Genomic DNA, 16,245 nt, shown 5'->3' with positions numbered 1-16,245 from the left:
ACAGACACGAACTCGAGCGTTCACCGATAGATTATATACTAGCATCATACATGGCCAAAAATTACTTAATATGCAATGTCATTTAACTGGAACGATAATGACGAATAGAAGAGAAATACCTTATAATGAAAATACCAAAATAAAGGATTGGGCAAAATCCAAAATAAACGGTACCAAGCGGATGTGCTATGCGGTCCGCAAAGGGTTAAGCTGCAAAATAGCTGAGCTGGGAGACCGAGGAATCGAATGCGACAACAGCAGACATCGAAGGCAGTATTCAATATGGCCGGACCTACATCTAAAATCGGCCATCTTTCTCTATCTCTTCGAAACGAATGTAAATCAATTTTCTTTTCTGTTTATTCTATCGATTTCCCCGTCGCGGAATTTTATTCATGAAATCCCGGTTTTACGTTGACCCCGACCGTGTCGATCGAGAGAATTCCATTCTAATATAGCATTTTAATTCAGATCGGAGATGTTGTTTTATTGTTGGCGCAGTTGTTTGTCGATTTTAATCTGCGTTCTTGCGCCCCGGGGGCGCGCGCGCGCCAAACAAGTTTGTTTGTTCGCTAAACTCGGCCAGGCTCGTCGATGCACTTCGCTGCCCGATGGTATAAATTCGGGAGGAAAAAAAGCGAATCGGGCTTGGTTAACGGATGCTTATCGCGGCGTGGATCCGTGCGGATCCAAGCGGAATCAACGCTCGCCGAGGCGGACGGCGCTTCTCCGAGCGATACGCAAACGCAATTAGCAAGTCGAACGTGTGTCAGCCTTCGAATTCAACGGGAAACACGCTCGACCTGTTGCGAGAGTGCTCGTGCTGCTCGCCTTGCTCCCCGTGTACTCTTATCGACGATCCCGCAGTCTCTTCGCTTCTCGTCTTATTCGCTCCTCTTGTTGCGCGAACAACGGACAACACAATTAGAGAATGCGGGGCACGCGGAGAGAGGGACGCAAGCTTAAATGGAACACTCGTTTCATCACAGTCCTCGGGCCTTCCGATGACTTCTGCGCACTTTTTGTTTCAGCGCCAAAGCGATGCACCAAAGCGATGCATTCAGCATCATTGATTTAATTTATCTACATTTTTTTGTATTTTAAAATTTGTAGAAAATCTTCGTGACACACCGTTATTTTTATAATGAAAGAGCGAGAACGTATTGGACGAACAGAGTATATGCATGTTTAAAAAATTATTTGAACTATTCATACAAACGTGTTTTGAATTTTGCAACATTGGTGACAAATATGTCTATTTTATCGCTATCTAATTTGTCGCTGTCAAATTTAGTGTAATAGTCGAACGACAAGCTTCGATGACGATCTTTATATATTCTTGGTGTGAACAAATTTTCAAGTATACTTTCACATCAATAAAGAATTAACAGCATTTTCATTCTATTGTAGTACCATTTTGCACCGCGTCGATAAAGAACGTGTCAAATGTACGGTCACAATAGACGGTGTAATGGTAGTAATTGAGAATAGAAACGGACCCGCCACCGCAGGAATCCAAAATGCAGTAACTAACTCTGTTCAACTTTAACGAAGATTCATGGAACTTTTCCCTCGTCACTTTTACGCGAGTATTTCTCCCGCCGTTTCAGGTTCAACTGAAACGTATTCATTCCGATTTTCCCGGCAGCTAATTTTTAACGTGCCAACCGGACGATTATATTCCGCGGCTAAATGAATTCAAGTAGTTTATTTCCTACTGCACGTGCAAACGCCACCGAGTATATTACTGGTTATGCTGCGACGACGTTTCATTAACAGTTCCTCGGGAAATCAATGAAAAATAGGACATCCCCGCTGTCGGATTTCGGAGAATAAAATGTTCGTGCGATTCTCTTAATTAACTTGAATCGTTATTTCCAGTTACAATTTGTCCGATTAATAAAACGCTTCATTCAAATTCTCTCGTCGACGCACAGTTTTCTAGGATTTCCATTTCGGTGGATGAAAAGTAAATATCGCCGTTAATTAATTGAAACGTCAGGAACGTCCGGAGTTTTATAAAAACGTGTAAGATTTGATGGCGGTGTGAACGATGGAAAAGCGAAGGAGAAGAAAGGGAGCGTTTCGTCCCGTTCTAGCCGCAGACTTCATCGGTAGCGAAAGCGGAGTGCGATTATTCAATGTTCGCATCGTCGAATAATTGCCTCGAATTGTCGCGAAATTTTCGGTCACGGATATTCCGGAAACGCCGCGACAATTGTCCGGCGTCCGCGTATTCCAAAAATGGAGACCGAAATCAAACAACCGTGGCACGGTGCGGCGGTATTCGAAGGGCGAAGTTCACGATATTGCCGGAGTTCGCGGCATCGATCAAACTCGAAAACCGCTCGAGGTAGTTCGCCCAAAATATTCCCGCGAAGTATTCTCGATACCGTGATATTAATTTCATCGAGGACGAGGGCGAGGGCCGGGACCGCCGTGCCGGACTGCGTCGCCGCAAACAAGTAGCCGCGAACTCGCTTGAATTCCAGCGGCGCTTTATCTCTGGCACACGGCGAAAATAAGTCCTCCCCGGTGTTCTCGAGGCTGCATAATTCAACGGGGGTTGGAAGTTACATCGTAACTTCTGGCAAGGTCTTTGTCTCGGCCGTGAATCACCGTCATAAATTATTTTCGCCGGCCCCCAAGCGAGGCTTATCAAAGATCACCGCTAACACGCTCGCGAATCGCGCAATCGCGATTTCAATATGTGTCTTTCTGACAGACGAGCCGTCGTAAGTGGTGCCAGTTACTGTGGGGCAGCCAATCATTGTCGTTTCAGTTTTCTTTTAAGGGTAATTAACTTTACATTTATCGTACAAGGCATATTATATTTTTATTTAAAATTTAAATTTAATAAGTTATTTATTTTTTAAAATTCAACAGGCAAGAGACGCAAGTTTTTCTAAATACCACAAATATTATTAGAATTTTTGTATAGCGTGTCACCTCTGCCCTCACTTTGGACAATCCAATTAAAAGAATAATGAAGTTACTGCCTTGGCTATGATAAAAGATAATTGAATAATTTTCTTCAAATCAGTAGATCTGTATAGTATAAATCGCGTGAGATCTTAATCAGTCTTGCCATTTTTACGAGGCAGCGAATATTGATCTCCTCCAACCCTTAACCAAACCATGGTGGTTCCATGCAACTTTAAACAGGTTATCATCGTTAACATAACTATTCCAAAGTTCACGTAATCTTGTATTAACTCATCAAGTTTGCAGTTTTATTTCGTACATTGCCTTACTAATTTGGAAATATGCAATACATATTGAAACAACAACTGGCAGTGAGCAGTTCAGTTAAGGGTAGGTTCATTGATTATGAATGCAGCTTAAAAAATTCGAGCAATCGCGTTCCAGTTATTTTTTTAAATCAAGAAAAACAGCTCAAAAAATTCTAGCAATCACATTCCAGTTGTTTTTCTAAATCGGTTGGAACGCGCCGCGGATTTAGCGTTAAAGACACCCTGGGCCGCATAAAAAAAGGGATCACCGAAACCGGACCGCCGCTATATGGCGCATAGAGATTCTGGATTCTGGATTCTAGATTCTAGAGGATCGAAATCACGCTAGCCGGACCGTTTCATTCGGCTGCGAAACGCAGCCTCGTCCCGGTGAAACGAATCCGGCTCTCGGTCGGCTTGTTAATTTTGCAAAGTTATTTCCCGTGGCCGCGTAACCGCGGGGGAACGGTGGGGGTACTCGGCGGGACACTCCGGCAAAAACCGGGCTTTATTAATCATTCTCATCTCGCTGAAAAATTGAATTTTTAACGGCGCAATCCGGCGCGGCGTTGCCGGAGCGCGCAAGCGGCCGCGCGCGTAAAATTTTCACGGGGCCCGCAGCGCGTGCGGCTGCGAACGAATCCGCCGAATTTGTCGACGGCCGGCTCGTCGCACACGCCCGTTTCGTTTCGTCCGTTTCAGCTGGTCCGCCGGGTCACGGGACTCCGTTTCAGCTGGTCCGCGGGACGGGGGCGAGCGGTGTAGTAACGCACCGACGCGTCGCGCCGATTGCGGCTCGGTTTGTCGCACGCTGACCCACAAAAGGAATTTCTGTCCTACGGTCCGCACTCTTGTTGCTACATTTGCTTATTTACCGTGCCCGCCGGCCGGCAGAGTGATCCTTTGGCGTGCAAATGAGATGTTAAAACGTAACTGAGCTACGGCGAGATAAAACTGAAAGATAAAAGCGGGAACGAACGGACAAACACCTGTGATCGTGGCGCCGTCACGCGAGATAGGGGGTCTTCGAGGGGGATGACGTTGATGGAAAGATATTGGTTTATCATTCTAATTAACGGACCGAGGATCTTTGCGCGTTAATGTTATTCACGCGTTTTTTAAAAAGACGTGCTGCTTTTACAGTGAACAATTTTCTGGTTAATTGAATTTCTTCCTCGCTTCGGTTTTTATGAAACAGCCCATGAATATTGATACCTACGCAGAGGTGAAAGGATTGAATATTTCCGACAGATTTATTTATTTATCAAAAGCCACCTGCTGCGAATAAATTGTAACCGGTCTATTATAAATTCTGGCTACTAGCGTCACTAACCTACATGCATATAATTAATGTATTAAATATATATAATTATTAAATATATCGTATGCCTCCATATGGAGTATGATAAAAATATCGCCAAAGGGAAGCTACAAATTCTCTAAATATCACACTACATGTTACAGCTTTAAATGATTGCATCCACAAAATTAGTGTATGTACAATTCTGTTAACAAGATGGGTATACGAAATCCTTTGTAAACGAAAGACTAATGATGACCGAATCGTTTGTTCAGGCTAAACACGTTTGCTATCGAGCACTCTCGAGGATATTGAGAAATCATTACCGAACGTGTGTCGACACGGAAGGTCGCACCCCCCAAGGATTAACCCCGGGGGATTAATCGTCGAAGGGTGAATCTGTTATCGGATAAAGAGGGGATGCTTCCGCGAAGGAATCGGGTCGAAGAAATAATCGAGACGCCGATCAATCGAGGCAGGATCCGGCAGCCCCTTGGCGGGGTGCAAGGGGGTGCATCGTTTCGAACGGGGGGATGCGATTATCCGGTTGATAGAATTTATACACCCCGGCGTCGCTGTTACGTGCGTCGCGGATGAGTCCGTACGGGAAGGGGTTAAACGAATTCCGTCGAAGTTGCGAATTAAATAACAACTTTAACGAGCAACGGCCTGCTTTAATAGCAGGCTTAGCCCCGCGCTTGCTCGTGCCTCTTGCTCTTTCACCCTCCCTCTTGCTGTCGCTCTGTACTCAGCTCCTACCCTCTTTCCCGCGTCGAAGCGAAACAACTTCCCAGTTTATATTCGTCGCGCGAGGATTCGCATTCTCATCGACCGATATAAGCGTCGCCGTGTGCGCGCGGGTGAAACGCGTTCCCGCCGCTTTGATGGCGGTCCGTTGATCCGCGGGGCCGCGGCAGCGTAGCAATCGCAATCCGTTAATGAGTTCTTTTCGTTGTGTGCTTGCAGTGTGTCGCGGCATACAGCAGTTCGAGGAGACGCCGCAGTACACCGAGGTGAACCCCAAACAGGACGCCAAGCTGATCTGCCGCGTGCTCGGGAAGAAGGGCCAATGCATATGGCAGAAGGATCAAAAGGTTCGCGGAATTTTACGATACTTAACTGGCTTCATCTTCGTCGATCACGTTCTTGCTGGCGTTGAAGCCGTCGATCTTTACCGGTCGATTCAGAGCGCATTTTGTTATGGTACCAGTTAGCAGTGGTCTAAAGGAACTATTCATTCTTAATATTAAATGGTTCAGAGAAAACGTCGATAGCATGTCACAACTCCGAATGGTTCAGAGAAAACGTCAATAGCATGTCACAACACTGAATAGTTCAGAGAAAACGTCAATAGTATTTTACCATGTAGAATGATTTAAAGAAAACGTCAGTAACGTTTCACAATGTACAATTATTTTTAAGAAACGTTAATAATATCGTATAAAGCAGACTGCCTTAAAGAAAACGTTAATAGTATTGTATAATGCAGAATGTCTTAAAGAAAACGTCAATAACATTTTATAATTTTGCATGACTTAAAAGAACGTTAATAATGTTTTTCAACGTGAAATTACTTTAAAATATCATAATATATTAAAACTCGGAATTACTTTAAAAAAGCTTTAATAATGTTTTATAAAAAGTAGAATGACCTAAAGTAAATGACCTTAATGTTACACAAAAGCAATTGGTTTAAAGAAATCCCGCACCGAATGATGACAATGCACATATAATAAGCACAATTGTAATATGTTACAATAAGTGTAAGCATAAATCTCGGACATTCTGAAGTATTCGAACCGAAAGCGAACTTGGAATTAAGTACGAATAAATTCGTTATCCCATCTCGGTCGTCAAGATTATATGTTATGTTCAGCCGTCTGTCTTGAAAGTGACCTAAGTCCATTTCTATCGAAATTAAAAGATTTAAGAATTTCTCTCTCAAAACAAGAAAATAAAAAAATAAGCGTGCACAGTACCAACGCGTCACACTGCTTAAGTGTACCTAACAGACTTAAATTTACAATTCCTATTAAAATAATAACAATTATTAAGTGAACAATATACGCGTTACTGCAGTCAACAAAAACCAATAAACGGACTTAGGTCACTTCCAAAATAAACGGCTCGTCGTTTTAGACCGTCCGTGTGCACAAGGTTACGTTAACCAAAAATAGTCGGAACGTGTACGTCAGTTGTAAAACAAATTCGTTTCACAGTGTAGGATACCGTAGAACGAGCAAAAAGCTCGACAAATCCGATAACACGGTTGGAAAAAGATCCGTCGTGGAAGAATCCTCGGAGCGTGAACGATGGCGTGACTGGCGCGACGATTGTCGTCGGCATTCGGTAGGGGGGAAAAAAAATTAGTAGAAAGTGTTTCGCAGGAAGGGAAAAGAACGGGGAAAGGGTAGCGGAGTCACGGCGTGTGTCGTTGGCCGTCTATCGCCATTCCGGCGGGGGTTGATTGTTGCCGGTGCGGTGGAGAAAACCGCCCCCTCGAGCACAGAGAGTCGTCGGCCGGTGGTAGCCGACAGCCAACTTTTCTCCGTTGGCCGTTGCCAGTAAACTTCGGCTCGAGATAAGTTTCTCGGTCCGAAAGTGGACGTAACGCGTCCGCCGACAATAAATACTGGTTCGTCGTCGTCGGCAACGGCGGTCGCGCGCGCGCCCGCCTGGCCGAGCAGTCGAATGGCTCGAACTTAAGTGAAATACCGGCGACGTTCCGTGTCGCGTGTTCCTCGTCGCTTGTCCATTAACTCGAACAACGACGCTGTTGCCGAGGAATACGATCGGGGGGTGGGGCCCAATAAAACGAGCAAATAATTCAGCCGGAAGAATAGCGCGCGGGAACGGGCAAAAGTGAATCGGGATTGATGGAAATCCGACTGTGATGGCGGGCGAGAGAGGCCGGTTCGAAGGAAAAGCTGAAATCGATCGACGACAACAATGAACGAACCGAAAAAAACGAGATAGAGGGAGAGCAACAGAGAGAGAGAGAGAGAGAGAGAGTAAAAAAGAGAGGAAGAGAGAGTGGAAAAAAGAGAGGAAGAGAGAGTGGAAAAAAGAGAGGAAGAGAGAGAAAGGGAGAGGAGAGAGAGGAAGAAAAAATCGTCGAGAGGATAGAGAATGGAAACGGAAATACGCGCGAACGGATCCCGGCGTAGATTATCGGCCGGAGTGGCAGTATATCATGCGCGCGCACGGATATTACCTTTTAAATTAACAAATCCGCGAGATAGGAACACCGGGGCTCGATAAACCGCGCTACGCCCATATTGGCGGTCGTGTAAATCCATTGTGAACGCGGGATCAACGCGGCCGAAGCACCGCCACAAAATTGAAAGTCAAAACGGAAATGTTATTTTCATTATGCCGTGACTCGCGGCGGGCCGTTCCGCGCGCTGACGCCGGGAATAAAAGTTCTATGGCGTTTCGCATGGCGACTCGGACGATACACGATCTCGGAATGGCGAACTTTAATATGCAAAGGGCTGGTCGTCGGAATCGTTCGTCCGGTCTTCGAGAACTCGAAGATCTCTGCGGATATTAATAGCAGGATACAGCCACACGGAGTATCAGCCTTCGGTGACCGACGATATGTTATTTAAAAAATTATATTCTGTATAAGTAAATTGAAATAATTTGGGTGTTGCAAGAGAGTGGACTTATATGTTACGGAAAAAAATGATTAACAATGAGTATTGTTAAAACATGGACTGAATGTGTTGATCAATAGAACACTAATCGATATGTACTTCGCAAAAGGGCTATTAAATTTGACTAGACTGAATAGGTATAAAAAATAAAAATTATTGCAATAACCTTGATACAACCAATAAAACACAAGTCAATACGTCGCAAAAGATCATCGTAAAAATTATTGTAATGATTATATATAAATCGAATAAATGATATTCGTAAGTGGGGGGTTTGTCCCTTCGATAAAGTTATTATAATAATTATTATTATAATAATTATTATTCTAAGTAAGATTACTAGATTGTAGTTACCGGCCTGAGAGGAGCGTGATATTTAAGAATTTTTCCTGATCGAATGGGCTCTTTTTTAAAATGAGTTGGTACCAGGTTCGAAAGTATATAGATCGTGGAACCGGTATAGTAATTTTCTTGCGGCGAACTCCTATCTCTCTATCAACCATGTAGTCCGGCGCTATTCAGCGTTCTGTAAACATGTAATCGTTGTTAAATCGGGGCTGACGCGTGCTGACGTGATCAGGAAACGGTCGTTATTGGCAATTTTGTGAAAATTGTAACGTCGATTGACCGACCGCCGGTTAATTTATAGAACTGGTAATACAGTTCTCGTACGATATGTGCATACAGATTAAATATAATGGAGCACCGTTTATGCGGATTAATCTAATTTTCATGCGGTCCGCCGACTTGCTAACGGCACTGTGAACCCGCGCAATTAGTCGTTATTAATATTTAAAACACTCTCCGGTCACGGATCGGGCGGAGCCGATAATGCCCATTGTCTTATCGTTGACACCGCGCCGCGCGCCGCGGAAGGTCAACGTGTACTCACGGAAACGATTCTAATAAAAGTTTCACAGTCGGGAATCCAATCGCTGCACGGGCTGGCTACGTTCCGCCATGAATCAGTCATGCGAAATCTGCGCGTAAAAAAATCGATGCTTTAAATAATATATTGAAATCGTAGAAAACAGCTCGCGAATCGACGCTAGGAATATATTTTTCATTGTCGCGAAATCTGGGACAGACGGAGATGAACCTTTTTGTTTTCAATCGCGCGGCCCCGCAATCGCCATTTGATCGTGTAAAAATGCAGAAGGAAGTCAATTTTTTACGCGGCCAGATAGTCGACTCGAATTCGCGGAGGCTGTTTCCACGGCACGATAGAAGGAAAAATGCGGAGTGTAATATTTCGCCGTGAACCATCTCTCCCATACATTTCATTAAAAATCGTATCGTATAGGTTCGCTGCGAGCCGAACAATCCGGTCGGATCCGAACCTTCCATTGTCACCTGCGCGGCTACCATTCAAAGTGCAATAAAACGACGACAAAAAATCGTACATCAAATTTTACGGTGCCGTTGTAAAGAGACGACTTCAATCTTCGGATCCAAGGCAGTTCGATTCGCGGAAGAAATTTCTCAACCACCGTATGCTTTGAAACTGCAGAATGTTCGCGGGAATGCGGCATATCCGGCTCTCGAGGTTTGCAAAAGCACAATTTCTCAAGAGTGATCAATTTAAGTAGGCGAAAGTATAGATTTTGTTCTGTAAAATGAGACTACGTATACCATTGCCAATTTTTTTAGCGCAAAGTTACATCAGTATAATATTACCCAACATTACCCATTTAAAGGCAGTAAAAAGATAAATAAGATATAAGTAATAAGATAAGGCAGGAATTATCTTCAAAAATATGTTTCGAAAAATGGTTGAGCAATGGGACGAGTCGCTAAGTTACCGACACTTCGTGCACTTAACCTAGACTTTTGTTTGTAGGTTCAAATGTTATAGAAACTTATGTACTTTATCACATGCTGCTACTTTTCTGTTGTGTTGCGGCTACTTCTCTTTTAGTTTCGTTTTCTTCTTCCAACTTCGAATACCATTTATAGGTTAGCTTTAAGGCAGATATAGGATAGTTTCAGAACAGATTCAGGTCAGCTTTAAGACAGATTTAATCTTTTTACTTAATTTTACTAAGTGTATATAGCTATATTTCTGCTACTGTAACAGGTGATCAATCTTTCTAGATTACACAAATATCTACGGTTTAATTATTACATATGCGTATTATTAGGTCTAACAAAAATGAATGGGTCCATTGCAACGTACCAAAAATATTCATACAATCTGAAGATATGTTATTGTATTAATATCGACACAGTAAAATCATTAGGAAACAAAATAACCATTTATGCAGCTCCTGTACCTTGAAAGTTGTGCAGACAACTTTTATTTCGCATAAAAACCCGCAATCTAACGACGGTCCGTCGTCTGAAAGTTAATTTCGCAAGTCGGTCAGCTTTGCTCTATCTTCGCTTATCGGTCGTTTGCTAGAGGTCCGGCAATCCAAAAATCTGTCGCAAATCCCGGTCGCATTTCCGTCTCTGTCACCGTTTCGCGAAGATTACGGCACGCAGATTGTCCGCAGAAATCGGCGACTGAATGTCATTGACGTTTAAAGGCGGCAACTCGGCAATGCCGGGCATTCACCGGCGACGACGAGCCGACCATCCAGTACGAAGAAATGTTTTAATTAAATCCTCGGCTTTTCAAGTCGGCCTACATTTTACCGCGGGACGTCTCAGGCCGTCGACGCGGCCCGTTCCCCTCATTTCCGTACAATTGGCCGGTTAAAGGCCGCGCGAAGCCGGCATTTCTGTTATCGCGGGCATATTCAAGCGAGCGCACGTTCCGCGAACGCGGTGTCTGCCGGCGGGATTGAAAAGAAAATCCGGAGCATCGCGGTTCAACGACGGATTCCGCGGGTCACGTCCGCGATTCGGACCTATGCTCCCGGCGCCGAGGACTCCGTGGCTCGCGTCGCTCTTCCGCGATATGCCGGATATGCGCGCCACGTTCAACGGATGAGAGCACTGGATGTTCCCGCGATCGTAACGCGAAACGACACGGCTCGCATTTTTCCAGAAATTTCAGCTTCGAACCGGTGATCGAGGCTCGCCCGCGCGCGGATACTGCCATGTACTTGGATGGGCCGCGGGTCGCTGCGAATCGATCACCTTTTGACATCGATGTCGAGAATTTTATTGGAAATTGAATGTTCCACGGGGGTACAGCGGACGAAATTTTGGGGGAGTTTCGGACATCGCTTCGCTGTCCTCGTATTTTGTTAGAAAATCCAAACTTCCGAAGTTTCAACAATGTTTCCGGAACTTTGCGAGTATCTCCAGCGAGAGACCAGAGCTGAACAGTATTTCTTCGAACAACGAGTCAAATTTTATTCGGACGATTTATTCGATACGATACGCGAATCGAATTTTATAGGAATAATCGATTCGAGATATTCCGCGAATAAAATTTCACTCGAATAATGCTCGACTCTGTTCGAGTCCGATGATTCTGTATTTATTTCGTTCGGAAAATTTCGAGCGGTTATAGGAATTTTCTCCGGTCGGCAAATTTGTTTCGAAGTATTAAAAGTCGGGTACGTGTTTACCGAACGTCCGCATCGCGCACAAGCGAAATTCCTGCCCACCCCCTAAATCTATATTTCGAACATTGAAACGAACATAAAAAAAATTCCTAAAATAAACTGTTCCTTCCCCTTTAGAATAACAGAAATTTAATTTGCTCGATCGAACGAACGATCGTCGAGATAGAAAATCTCATTTGCCTGAAGACAGGAAATAATCCAAGGTGTTGGTTCTTATCAACGAATAACGTCGGACAAAAGGAAGACGGCGTTGCACGTCTCGGGGATTAGGTGCAAGAAAAAGTCAAGCCTTCGCACTCGACTGACACCGACACTCGCCTATTAACATCAAAGGCTATCTGGTGGTCGGTCAATCTTCCCGTAATTAAGCCCCGGCGAAGCAACTTCTTCCCGTGCCGGAGGAAACGTGGCCCATCAACGGATCGGCCCCCCTTAATACACGTAAGTTGTTTCGTCGTGGAACTACACGGGTTGATTCGTGCAGCGTTTGATCGAACCGCGGCCCGGAAGGCAGACGCGGAACGGCAGAAACTCGACGGCGCTCGGGGGCGTGCGGTGGATCCAAAGAAAGGCAATGAAGAGGATAGGGAAAGGGATAGGAAGGGAAAGGGAACGGTAAGCAACGGAAAGGAACGGATAGGAAAGGGAACGAAGAGAAGGAAGTGTCTTGATTGACCGGCGCGGTTGGCCGGCACGCGAACTTTCGGCCCGCAGAAAGACGCGGAACGGTACACAACGGTGTTAAGCTTAACGAACGGTGTAATAGCCCCGGGACAGACTCTCCCGGTGGCCTTTGTGACCGCTCGTGGACCCGGTGACCGCGCCGAGCATCGTTCCGCCGGCATTACCGCCGCGCACGGTTGACCAAATGCGATTTCATAACTGGGACGCACCACCTGCCCGCTGCGTGAAACTACACGGCACTGGAAATATCTCGCGGTATCTTTTAAAAAGAAACCCCCCTCTGTGCAGCGACCGCTGGAACACATCGAGATTCTTTTCCACGAATCAAGTGACTGTTGCACCAGAAACAACAAAGAGACCAACGTTGCACAGCGTGTCCTTGCGCGAGACAAAAACTGTCCGCGCTAATTGCAAGAAATAGAAGCTAAGCAGAAAGTACGTTCATTTTTATCATAATTTTATTACACGGAAGCTAATGCAATAACGTTGTTAAATTCTTTTAATTTCTCTGCTATTTTATATCGACTCGTTCTTGCCGTAACTGCGTAATGTCCGCAGTCTAATGATAAGTCTACATGAAGTCCTGCAGGTTGCTCACAGGAATACACTGCCGGACAAAATTATAGGACACCTAGGAAATTACTAGCGGAGGAACTTGATGGGATACTTACGTTTAATTGCACTTCGTGTCAAGCAAAATGGTCTAGGTAACGGCCTAGGTAAGGTTTCCAAGTGACACTTCCATAAATTTTGCCGAAAGTAACGGCAAATGTTTAACTCGAATCAAAATGGTATAATTTTGCTTGGAAAATGTATAACAGATTTTTGGATGATTATTCTGGCATCGTGTATTATACTAAGAATCGTAGCAAGTTTGTATAAATTCAATGTTGTCGTTATCAGAAAACATAACGCATTTGTTGCCTTTAGGATTTGGTAGTTCGAGTGTTAAAAATCGTTTTCCACATTCTCGGCTATGTAGCAAGATACCACGAAAGTTTCGAGAAAATACGGCGTACGGTTTCCCTGGAATAAATTCCCGAAGATTACCTTATTTTCAGCGAGTTACTCGAGCCACCCCCTTAAGGACTCACTCCAGTTTAATGGACTGTAAGAACCGTTCCATCTCGCATTTTCTTGCAGTTCAGCCTTGCAGTGGCACCTCGAGGTCTCTTATGACTCCAGAAAAATGGTCTATATACCGATTTTGTCTGCGACAACGAGAACTGGAAATACAAAATTTCCATCGTAATTTCCAAGAAAGCGATTGCTATCACTTGAAAAAAATTGAGAATGATCTTCGATAGTTGGTCAACAAGCCCAGCAAGTTTGGCATCGAAACGTTCGAGACTTTTCCACGAGCAAATTCCGAAAGATTGGCCAGCGATCGGACCGTGAAACCGTGGGCCCTTAAGGGCGATCGATGCCGGCAGAAGGAACAATCGGCGCAAAGAACGGGCCGCGTTGAAAGACGCTCGCGAATGCGAGGATATCCGACGTCGGACAATAATAGTCCGTCGGCGACAGTCGGTTTCATTATCGTCGTTATCGTTAATCCCGGGGAAAACTTCATTCCAACGTGACGCGCGCGACTGCCTCGCAGGCCTCCTCGTCCCCTTTTTCCTGCTTCCAACCCAGCCTCCGACCCATCCCTCCGTTTCCTTCCCCCATGGCGTCCGACTTTCTTTTCTGCGCCCCGGCTTCCTTCGCGTAGTCTTCTCCCGTGTAATTAAGTTCTTCACGGGCGGGAGGCTCGCCTGGGCGGATGATGAAAGGATGGCGCAACAATCGGGCCTCGCCGGCTACTACCGTCTTCAACGACAAAGACAAGGAGCCACGCGATTCCGCGGTCTGTTTGGCTACGCAAGCGCGGGGGTGGTGAACATTCCGCGCCGACCACGATCACACAAAGAGATCGGAACCGTCGGCTTTGCTGCTGTCTGCTAAACGATGGGGATTCTTGTAGCCGGAGTCTGCTGCTCTGTACGGTCTCTACGATTCCATAAATTCTGTCGCAGTGATTTGACACGTTTGCGGACGAGAGGCGGCTCTCGGTGAGAGAGTGAGAGGCGGCAATCAGTGTCAATTGTATACAAAATAAGATAATTGTATATAGTTGCATATAATCGTATATAAACTATATTTGTATTATATATAAATTAAAATAATTTGTATGCAAGACATTCGACACATTTGAGAAAATCGCCTCGTCCTGTTACCTCACTTGGTCGAGAAAGTTAACGACCCCAAAGGGTTAACACGTTTGCGTAAACGTTTATAGAAGCGGAGACATTTCTTTTCCCATGGCTATCACTACGACAAATTCGAATCGTTTCATGAAAAATCTGATTTAATTCTAGATATAGTAATAATATATTCGTTCGAATTTTTAACGATTTCTAGTACAATATTTGTTTATAATATTGGCTTATATTTGGTTTACAATATTCGTTTATAGTTCGTAGTATGATTTATTACAATAGTTTCTATTATAACATTTCAAGAAATAAATCTTTTTTGACTAGATTAATTAAATTCCTCATTCGCAGTAGAGAACAACAATTTAATTAGACTGCTATGCGAGTAACAATGTCTGTGATACTTGAAGATTTAATTGGAATTTTTAATTAGTTTAAAGTGAGAGAAACATGAGAGAATTATTAAATTGATAACTACAAAACGAAATATGTTAGATATACATAGTAATACAAGCAGAGACAGCTTTTATATAGATTAATAAATACATTTCATCCTGTGCGTTGTTTCTAAGACTCTGGGAAACAATGGGATTATTTCATGCCGAAGTATTTTTGTTCTCCCAGGAACCCAATAAAATATTTTCGGCTGATTTTTTCTGAAATAATTTACTGTGCCTAAAGGCGAATCTAAACTTTGCACTCTGGATGTGCATACCGGATGATTCATCTGCAGCGAAATGTGTAAATATTGTATTGATCTGGATTTCTTTCAAAGTAAACTGTGAATGGAATAGAGCTGAGCTCTAGTTTTGATGAATTGAATGTGCGTCCATGGGATGACGATTCATCCGTGGTGAAGCGACAGCGACATGTCTAAACGCGTTCAATGAACAAGTGAACAACCGCGGAAGGTTGGTGTGACCGTCGCCGGAAATGAATTCAACCGGTACCCAGATTTCATTGACAATGAAAACGTATTCAACCAGCGAAATCCTGTAAACACTTCAGAGCTTTTATCTTTCGTATTCACCACGAATTCGCCAACCCTTTGACTACGAAAGGCGCAAATATACGTCCTGTCGAGTCTACCAATATGCACGAAAGGTGTAAACGTGCGCTCATTTTATGAAACTGTAACACCTTCGCTATTGCATCAATTTATGATTGTTTGAAACATTACGTTCATCAAATGAAGCTAGTTATTTATTATTAATATTCGATTTCTTTCTTTACGATTACTTTTGTGATGCGACAGCCAATCGCAGCAACTGATCTGCCTATTTCGATTCATTTCTATCGATGCTTCTATCCGAGATAGAAATCTAAATTGGTCGTGATGCATTGCTATCTGGATAGCTTGTGAAATACCGGAAAACTAAAAATTGCCAAAATCTGATAAAAAATACTTGATAGTTAATTCGGATATTCTATAAGTTGTATTCCTTTTGGTAAGGTTATGCAATAACCGTAAAATATGCCGGCCACGCGAAAAAGTTTTCGCACAAGCAGTCCGGGCCGTATCGTGTTAAGCGACGAGTATCGCTTCTTCACCCAGATCGATCTATCACCTGTTCGGCTACCACCGACAGGAGGCACGCGCGAATTAGAATCCGGCACGGGCGAAGTGACAGGGGGAGAAAGAGAGAGTGGCGG

At 44.1% G+C, this 16,245-nt stretch overlaps 1 protein-coding gene across 4 annotated transcripts in view; it reads left to right on the top strand.

Annotated features, from left to right (window-relative positions):
• LOC144476188 (kin of IRRE-like protein 3) overlaps positions 1-16,245 on the top strand; it is a 243,802-nt gene that overhangs the window by 163,626 nt on the left and 63,931 nt on the right. For all 4 annotated transcript variants that reach the window (XR_013494983.1, XR_013494982.1, XM_078192847.1 and 1 more), the window contains exon 2: positions 5,500-5,627. Coding sequence is in view for 2 of the 4 variants with exons in the window: in XM_078192847.1 (XP_078048973.1) it covers positions 5,500-5,627 (128 nt within the window). In the remaining 2 variants the exon portion in view is untranslated. The remainder of the gene's footprint in view (positions 1-5,499; positions 5,628-16,245) is intronic.

The sequence above is a fragment of the Augochlora pura genome, chromosome 10, assembly GCF_028453695.1.
Source record: "Augochlora pura isolate Apur16 chromosome 10, APUR_v2.2.1, whole genome shotgun sequence".
Lineage (NCBI taxonomy): Eukaryota > Metazoa > Arthropoda > Insecta > Hymenoptera > Halictidae > Augochlora > Augochlora pura.
Note: the sequence above shows the minus strand (reverse complement) of the source record. Positions and strands in the feature narration are given on the sequence as shown.